General features: G+C 34.3%; 2 protein-coding genes across 2 annotated transcripts in view; both read right to left on the reverse strand.

Moving 5' to 3' along the window:
- LOC133329525 (AP-1 complex subunit gamma-1-like) overlaps positions 1–9,799 on the reverse strand; it is a gene marked incomplete at its 3' end in the record, with an annotated part of 142,701 nt that overhangs the window by 28,877 nt on the left and 104,025 nt on the right. The gene's annotated exons all lie outside the window — the stretch shown is intronic.
- Positions 3,707–8,711, reverse strand: LOC133329535 (ADP-ribosylation factor-related protein 1). The gene is made up of 4 exons (XM_061538014.1): positions 8,603–8,711; positions 8,286–8,538; positions 5,298–5,473; positions 3,707–3,769 (listed from the first exon to the last, which is right to left on the reverse strand). Exons 1-4 carry the CDS (start codon positions 8,693–8,695, stop codon positions 3,707–3,709), a joined length of 585 nt encoding a protein of 194 aa, XP_061393998.1. The 5' UTR covers positions 8,696–8,711.

The following is a 9,799-nucleotide window of genomic DNA, read 5'->3' on the forward strand; positions in this document are numbered from 1 at the left end:
GTTGTTCTTTTTCAAAATGATGAAAGCTCAATCGCCTATGTTCCTATTTCAATCGTTTCGTTTTTTGCACTCTACGCGACTTAATCAATTGTCTGTTCCTAATGCTTCTCTTCTTATGACAAATTCTTTTGTGGTTAGAACAGCCAGAATATTTAACCTGTTTCCTATTTATTTGAGAAATTTTAGCGTCTCTGTAAATATTTTTTCAAAATTGTTGTATCAGATATTTTCTGGTGATATTAATTGATGCTTTTTTGTATCAATTCCTGTTGGAGTTGACCTTTGGAAAATAATAGATTTATATTTTGGTGGTTTCACCTGTTTGTTCTTGAGCTTTGTGCCTATTATTTTAATTTGTGTAAGTTTCTGGAAGTGCACTTAATATTTTTTTTATTTATTCTGTTAATATGTAATATATATATATATATATATATATTTATATATTGTTAATATCTTTATATTGTTAGTTTTAATGTTGTTTTGCATTTATTATATATTTTTCTCTAACTTAATTTAATTATGTTAGATTGTGTAGGAGTAGTTTTTATTATGGTATTTACGATTGTATGAATTTATGTTTTAATTTTTTGAATTTTTATTGTTATTTTTTTGGGGTAGTTTATCCTTTATTAGGTTAAGCATATCATATGCATTTTGTAATTTATCTTTAATGGGCCTGAAGGCTTTGAATTACAAGTTAAATAAAATTGAATTGAATTGAAAATTTATATTAATGTGTTCTAACTGGTGCTAAATTTTGGTTTGGGGAACCTATTTTTGAAATTTGAATTGTTTTTTGGAAATATTTATTACAAGGGTAATAAATGATACCAAATTTACGAGGGCAGTTCGGAAAGTTCTTATCATAGCACAAAAAGCGCAATGCTAGGCCAAGAACTTTCCGAACTGGCCTCATAGTATAGGGCTAGATTTCTGTTGCGGCCAGTATTGGTGTATAGTGTTGAGATATGGAGGTAGTTTTCGAATTACGTACTAAAAAAAAGATACGTATTCAAATTTTAATTATGATTATGATCGCTAACGGTATGGTAGTAAATAATAAAGCAGGAATATGAATCAGGGGACATATTTTAAATAAGTATTCAAGCGGGGATACGAAAGGATTCAACGGCAGGACAACCGCATAAGTACTCAAACGAGAATTTTTATTAAATAAAAACTTCGAATTTCGCTCTTAAACCAAAATATACTTTGAATATTAATATTAATTTAATATTATATAGTATACTACAGGATCTACAGCTGGTGACTTTAATAAATACCAAAACATTGGTAGTATAGTACTCTACAGGAAGATACATTAAATAAGTATTAAAGCAGTATAAATATTAAATTTCGCCTTAGAATATGAAGACAGGTTATTAAATAATTTTATATTATATATTCCAAAATCTTAACTGTTTTTTTCTTAATTAATATGAAATTGTTGCCAGATTTTGTGTACAGTTTATAATAATAAATACAGCCTATAAACTTAAGTTTCCTAGTCAAAATACATAATTTAAACATACTTAATGAGAGCATATCGTGTATAACTTATTTACGAGATGATGTTGTGGGTAAAAGGTGTATTAATATTCAAACAACCACAAAATAACTAACTCACCTTCGATTGTTATCGGGCGGCAATACACTCCAGTCTTGTTCATAATATGGATACATTTTTGTCAATATTTATAGCCCTTTTTTGATTTTTATTTTTAAAATAAGAATTTGTTACAGTAGTAACTTCTGGAATGACAAATATGATGACACGTTTTTTTTTCACTATTTTGTACTTGAATGTAATAAATATTTAAAACCAAAAATAATTATTTACACAATATCACACCAAACTGATACAACTTTCTTTGGTTTCGTTTATTTTTTGTTTTTTTTTTCAGGCTCACATACGTAGAATTCTTCTGATAACACCTGCTTTTTTGTTATCTTTTTCGGATGGACTCAATTTCAATTTCTGGTTGATTCACTAAAATTAATTTATTCTGTTATTGATTTGTTACATTCATTGCGTTATTAATTTAAAAGTTTTTTCTTTAAAATTAGAATTCCGATTGTGGAGCTGAGTTTAAAATCCGTTAAAACCGTATTTGAAAATACAAAACAAAAAATACCGACTATTTCACACCTTAACAATCCACGAAATGGAAACTCTCAGAATTATTTTCCAAAAAAACATACACACGGAAATTCTTATCTATCTGGAGTAAAGTGAAAAAAACACACCAACAACACTATAAATGGGAGAGGATAAGAGAGTTGATATTATTATTTCAACACTGTTAAATGTGTAAATACAGGTGAGCACAAAAATCAGTAGCATGTCAGTTTTAATTACAGTACATTCCACAAGATCAGTTGGTTATATATCTATGAAGGTGGAACGAATAGGGGTAGGTTTAGTTGATTTTTCCCACACACCCCAGAGCATTTCCCCGGAAATGTAATACTATGAAAGCTACTTCGGAGAAGCAGGTCCGTAGATCTACCACTGTTAAAATATATGTTAAAGAAGGAGGGTTTAGGGAGTGGAATTTGGATGGTCCATAAAATATATGTATGTAGCCTATCATGTGGACCATTTCATATTCCCGGAAATGTCTGAAGCAGCACCCATTTTTTCTTTTTTTTGAAAATGGGTTCATGTTGTAGCAGTCCTTTTGCTTTTACACCATTGGCTGGAGTGACTAGTTGGCAAAGTAAGACTCGAGTCGTTTAGGATTTTAGACCCCACAATGGGCAGGGATGACAGACGTTGGCCTCCCGAAATGCTATTTTACAGTAAATTTATGTTTGCAATAGCGTTTTTTGTTTTTATCGTTTTGCTTCATCACCTGCATCAGTGTGGATACAATGCAACTCTGCTTGATAAGCCTCTATCAGGATCGTGAAGATTGTTTCTGACGTGCTTGGGCGTAAATTTTTATACTAGGAGTTATTATTAAACACGGCTACTCATCTGTCTGTGAGTCCTGGTTAAGTACTCTTGGCGATAGAAGTAACAACATGTTTGGGAGTTAGATACCTTAGCTATGGCCAGTATATGAATTTTCACATCTAGATTTTGGCTACGGGTATTTAAACAAAAACGACGAAAAGATTTTACGGCAAGAGAGCTCAGTAAGTAAGTAAACTCTCAGCCAGCACATGGACGGCTGAAATGACGCTCCCGCTGAACATCATGGTCGACGGTGCACTAATGCCGACTAATTCCGATTCGATAGCTATTTTAAGTCGTTCGAGCAAGCCACCGGTATTTGCTATAAGATGAGAAGCAGGAACAGGTCCTCAAGTCGCTTGCATTGTTGACGGTGGTAAGCTACGCGGCGCCAGTGTGGTTCGCGAATGGAAGAACATTCAAACCTTTTAGAATGCCGCCCTGAGAACTGCGACAGGGTGCCTCCTTATGACAGCAGTGGATCATTAACATGAGGAGCCAATGGTCACCCGTACATCGTCACAACAGGATGTTGTCTATGCAGTACCTGCTTGGGTCTTATCGCCGGAATCATCCATGTCATCATCTTATGGATAGAATTTCCCCACCCAGGCATCTAAGGAGAGACCTACATGATCTAGAGACAGAGGTCCAACGGTATAGAAGAGAACTCCTAGATCAACAGGATTATCGAACAGCCGCCACCTATAGCAGCAGAAGAAAAGACAACGACGATAGTGTTTTAGCTCAGGTGGGTGCAGCCGTCTCAATTCGTATTGGGCTGAACATGCCCAGCGTGTGTTCCTTAACCTGGGAACAGAGGAGTCTCAACCAAAATAATGCAAAATATACAACAAACATTTAGATAGATTCTATTTATGAGGGCATTTCGGAAAGTTCTTAGCCTAGCACAAAAAGCGCGGTATCGACAGAAAAAAGTTAAGTGTTTTTGAAAATTCCATTTCTGTTATGAACATATGTTAAATTTTGTTTCGAGCCAACTGATTGTTTACGAAGAGGCAACAAATCCGATGAAAAGCGAGCTAAGTGAAGTAGTTTTGCGAACGGATGCTATGGTAATAGGCCTTAATAAGTACTCAAGCAAGGATAATAAGAAGTACTCAACCAAGGATTCGAAAGGATTCCATGATATTTTTGAAATAGCATATCCGTATAAAGACTCTAGGAAGGGCTTCTTGGATATCGTAAAATTGGTTGACTTACCTCTGATTGGTGTTACTGTATGCCTGTTTTTGAACGTCCCCACGCACAGGAAAGATCTTCATGGTCTCATTTCAGTGGTCTATCGGAGTTATGAGTAAACAAATACATATACAAAAGGAGCCGGAATCAAATAAAGGGTTCCCAATATCAGTCTCAATTGCCCAGAGGTGGATTGTCCGATCGCCACATTTATTGATTTTTCTATTCCCTGATATTCCAAATTCATGCTGTCTATATTAAATATAAAACATTTCAATAATCATGACAGATAATAATGTAAATGCATAAAAATTGGAATAACCTTAGAAATGCAATTAAACATTGTGTGGCAATCTTGTAGGACGTAGTGTAAATAATTAAAAAACGTCGTCTTCTTATCAGTAAGAATGAATGCGTCGCTTACTAATAAACGTTGGAATGATAAGAATTACTTTAATTATTATAACGCTCTGTAAACTATTTGGTAGAGGACTTTATATATTTTAGACGATTGGCATATTCTGTTGAGTTAGTATATCAAAACTGAATGTTTTTTTGTTAAATAAACAATAGTTATTTGTAAAATGGGGAAAATAGACAAGGTAACAAATTCATGGGGGTAAAATAGATAATTACAATAATACAATTTTCAATGAAAAAGTTTTGTTTTATCTTTATTAAGGAATACATGTGTATGTTTTTTTGTCAACCCTGAAATCACGTTTTATTAAACTTACATTTATATAATTTAATTTATATATTTTTTGTATATACGTTATAAATAGTTTTCTTTTCGTTTTTTTAAATATATATAATTATTATTTTTAACTATTTACAAAAACTAGATGAGAAAGAAATTAGTAGAAATTTTTTTAAATAAAAAATAAATCTTGGAATTGATTTTAGTTGGATTTTTCTTATAGAAAAAAACACTCGATATACCTATGAACTACATAATTGTCATTTAGTAAAAATGTATACAATTATCAGTCATTTACACGTGGTGGCCGCACAATCGAATGTCGTTTTATGGCATCCACTAACCATTTAATACCTTCATCAATACCTTCCCTGTAAATAAAATACATTTAAATATTGACAATATCATATAGTTTATATTTTATTTTAAAAATACCAACCCCGTTAATGCTGATACTGGTATTGTTAGACAATCACGTCGTCCTATAAAACCACCGGCTTGTTGGAACACTGGTTTGATATCACGAACACCCATAACATCAGGTAAATCTTGTTTATTTGCCAATATGAGTAGCGGTACACCAGATAACAGATCATTTTTAATCATTTTATCTGAGAACAAGAAGAGATAAAAGTATTTTTTATGTTATATTAAGAGTGTTTTGGAAACAATAAATGAACAAGCTAAGCAAGTTGGTTACTTATTATTAATCTAAATTTGGATTAGGAAAACATATATACATAAGTTGTATCTGGTTGAAAAGGGAACTGCAATCGTCACGTAAGACCTAATGCCCATAAAAGATGATTTCTTAGATTTTAGATGATCTATAATATACCAAATAACACACCGAGCCCAAAAAAATGATAGAAAGATATTTGTTCAGAGTTTTTTTTCGAATTTGGAACGAAACTCTTCACAAGTTTCCCATTCTGATCGGAACAAAATTGTGTGAATTCTGAAAGTTGACTTGTGTGTATATTTGTAAACAAAGTACACACAATTCAATTCCCCTTTAGAGTATGTGCATAATGTTTGGAAAATAATCGTCAAATAGGTTGGAGAATATCGAATAAAAATCTGATATAAAGCCCACGCTAAAAATTAAAAATATTTTTTTCTGAAGCCTTTTCAATAAGAATGGTTGGGAGGGGAGTTAGAGAACTGGATAAATACTCTAGCTGTAGTCAGGATGCGTATCATGAACTGGATAAATACTATAGCTGTAGTCATGATCCGTATCCTTAATATAACCTGATTCTATAACAAGAGACCTCAATTAGTGCTGAAACAAGGATACAAAACGATTCTATTTTAAAATACCTTAACAAGTACTCAAGCTAGGATACTAAAGAATTCTACAGCTAGAGACATTAAAGAGTACTCAGACAAGGTTAGCCTAAAGAAGCCTAATTTTTGGTGTCTTAAAATTAGGACTTTTTTCGATCTGCCATCTCCTTCATATAGAAACAGGTGTTCATAAAATACACCTCCGCATTTTTTTACAATCAAAACACACATTTCTAATTTTTCCATTGTAAAAAATTGAGGATGCGTCTTTTTTGAACTCCTCTTTCTATATGAAGGAGTTTCCAGATCGAAACAAAATTTAACATGTGGTCATAACACTCGAAATTCTTTCTTCAAAAGTCGACTTTGTGGTTTCGTCAAAGATTACAAGACGACTTCGACTTTTAGACTTTTCAATACAAAAAGTCGATTAATCGATTAGTTAATTTACTTATCTCTAGCCTGGATAACTGTAGTTCTTCTGCTACTATAGGTGGTGAATGGACTTCAAGAACTGCATTGTCGAAGTATTGGTCCATAGACTGGGTCAATTCTTCTGTGTAATTGTTGTTCGTTTCTTATTTAGGGGGGAACAACTCTTAAAAAAGATTTTCAGGCGCGTCGGTCTTTTACCCAGTTTGAAAGATCATATTCGGCAATGTTGTCTTCCACTTGATCTTTCCATCTTATTCGTGGCATTCCCCTTCTGCGTGAACCATCAGCTGATTCGCTTTTATATGCCTATTGGGCTGGGGCATCTTCATCCATTCTCACAACATGACCTAGCCAACGTAGTCGCTGCAGCTCAATACGTCTAACAATGTCGATGTCCGAGAATAGCGTCAACGCAGATCGGTCCGTAGATCTTTCGGAGAATTTGTCTCTCGAACACTCCAAGAGCTGCCTCATCTGCTTGCGTAAGTACCCATGCTTCAGATCCGTATAATAGCACGGGTAGTATCAGCGTCTTGTAGTGTGTGAATTTGGTCTGGCGGGAGGTGGCCTTGCTTTTGAGTTGTTTGCTCAGACCATAGTAGCATCTGTTGGCCAACACTATCCTTCTCCAAATTTCAAAACTGATGTCATTCGTTTTATTTATGGCGGTACCAAGGTATATAAAATTTTTGACTACCTCGAAGCTGTAGCTCTCAAGTTCCACAGTTGGTCCGAGGCTACCATTTTAGAAAGGGCAAATTACTAAACTAGAGATAAGCCACTAGGGGTTCTCTCTTTAATCTTTGGACTTCTCCCTCTCTCAAGATCGTGTAGGTCTCTCCATACCTGCCAGGGTCTGGGAATTCTATTAATAAGGTGTCGATGTTCGGCTAAGACCATCGCCCCCTCATGATGGATTTATGTCAAGAGAGCAACATCCTGTTGCAGTTCACAGGACAGCCGTATAGCTCTTCCATTGAATTATCTTCGCAAATCATCGCATAGTTTACCGCTGAACTCATGGCTCTTCCACTGAGTTGCCTTCGCAAATCGCCGCATACCTTACCGCTGAACGGTCTATTGCTTTATAAGATGTCACCAAAGTCTCTTGACCAGGTGTTTTCGGCCAACCTCTTGAAGAATTTGTTCGTACTTGTCATCCTATCGCAAATAGTAGTAAGCCGTCCTGCGATTCAGTGTTGGACTGTGGATTTTCATATTCCTCAAATGTAATCTCAGTATTCTTATATATATAGGGACCAGACGTGATGATATTACAACCATCAGCATACATTACAATCTCTATTCCGTCTGGTGGTTTTGGAATATCAGAAAGGTAGTGTTTGAACTGTTCTAGAGTCATCACACCACCCTGGAGAACTCCCTGTTTCAATTTACGTGTCTTCGGTGTATATAATTTATTTTGCGACTACACCCTCATTCAAAAAATAATAATACTTCTAGATTTAATTATATCGATATTTTGAACTAAAATTTACATTCAACTGTTAGGCCAACTCACTAAGTAATTCCTTCAATAAAAATAAGTATAAAAAATCCATAATTTCTACAAAGTAAAATCAACGCCCACGGTTCCCCCAAACTACTTTCACTAACAAATTTTTTTTGTATTTAAAAATAAATGACATCATATATACCCCAAAACCCCAAACATCTAAATAAAAAAGCTCCACTTACCAAAAATCACTTTCGATTCTTCCATCCGATCACGATCATTTGAGTCGATAACATAGATTACAGCATGTGATTCTTGATAGTATTTATCCCATAAGGATTGTAATTCATGTTGGCCACCTAAATCCCAGAAATTCAAACGTACACCTTGTACATCTATCGTGCCAATGTTGAGACCAACTGTTGTTGTAATTTTGCCCGGATTCATGCCCTTATAGTTTTTTGTGAATTTCGTTTTGGCAGCCTCCAAATATGTCTGGGAAGAACAGAAAATAAAAATAAAATAACATCATCATGACACAACCTTCCATTCTACGTACCGTCTTTCCAGCATTGTCCAGACCCAATATAACAACACAATATTCATCTTTTTGTGTCAGATATTTATAGAAACCGTGTAGCAGTGTGTACATCGTAGCCAATGGCAGGTGTTATGTTCTGATTGGAGGGTTTTTTGGTGTCTTGAATTGTTTGTAATTTAAATGACAAAATTAAAAATAATTATCCAAAACAATCAATTTACACGTACGTATGTTCACCGACTGAAGACAAATTGAAAAACGTTCCACCTGCTAACGAATGGGAGGAGAAGATAAAATGGTCGATAAAGAAAAAGTCAAAGTGGTATAAGCGAAAATTTACGAATGAGCTGAGATGGAGACTAAATGAGAACAGAATTGTTTACGAATGAGATGGAATGGAGATTAAATGAGAAACGAGCCAAACTGATTGTATTGGCGGCGTTACGTTGCTTACGTACGTAAGTCCAAAGTTTGTGACAAATGTTTTTTATTGCCGCCGTAGTCGTGTTGTATTTAAGGGAATGTGGAATCTACAAAAACAAATTTAAAGTAGACGTAATGTTCGGCCGGGCCGAACCTTTCTTAGCCTCTATAAAACCTATATTGGAACTGATCGTTCAGAGACAACGAAATACCAAATTACAGTCACTATTGAATGCTAAAAGATCTCCAAGCACACAATATTAGTTGAGTTATGGAAAATATATTCTCTAAGAAAGTCCGTCCGCCTTCCTGAGTCCTTGAAAAAATAGTCTTTAAAAAATCCACGCCTTATGTGAGTCCTTGAAAAAATAGTCTTTAAAAAATCCACGCCTTATGTGAGTCCTTGAAAAAATAGTCTTTAAAAAATCCACGCCTTATGTAAGTCCTTGAAAAAATATTCTTTAAAAAATCCACGCCTTTTGTGAGTCCTTGAAAAAATATTCTTTAAAAAATCCACGCCTTATGTGAGTCCTTGAAAAAATATTCTTTAAAAAATCCACGCCTTATGTGAGTCCTTGAAAAAATATTCTTTAAAAAATCCACGCCTTATGTGAGTCCTTGAAAAAATATTCTTTAAAAAATCCACGCCTTATGTGAGTCCTTGAAAAAATATTCTTTAAAAAATCCACGCCTTATGTGAGTCCTTGAAAAAATATTCTTTAATAAATCCACGCCTTGTGTGAGTCCTTGAAAAAATATTCTTTAAAAATCCACGCCTTATGTGAGTCCTTG

This window comes from Musca vetustissima, unplaced genomic scaffold, assembly GCF_032173495.1.
Source record: "Musca vetustissima isolate MV318-11 ecotype Yass unplaced genomic scaffold, APGP_CSIRO_Mvet_v1 utg4128, whole genome shotgun sequence".
Taxonomy (NCBI): domain Eukaryota; kingdom Metazoa; phylum Arthropoda; class Insecta; order Diptera; family Muscidae; genus Musca; species Musca vetustissima.

What these genes read in the sequence shown, in the direction of transcription:
- LOC133329535 (XM_061538014.1), bottom strand. Translation starts at nt 8,695, where the DNA reads ATGTACACACTGCTACACGGTTTCTATAAATATCTGACACAAAAAGAT. An exon ending in AGAATCGAAAGTGATTTTTG is followed by an intron (nt 5,474 to 8,285) that starts GTAAGTGGAGCT and finishes TCTTGTTCTCAG; the next exon opens with ATAAAATGATTAAAAATGAT. An exon ending in TATCAGCATTAACGGGGTTG is followed by an intron (nt 3,770 to 5,297) that starts GTATTTTTAAAA and finishes CTCTGTTCCCAG; the next exon opens with GTTAAGGAACACACGCTGGG.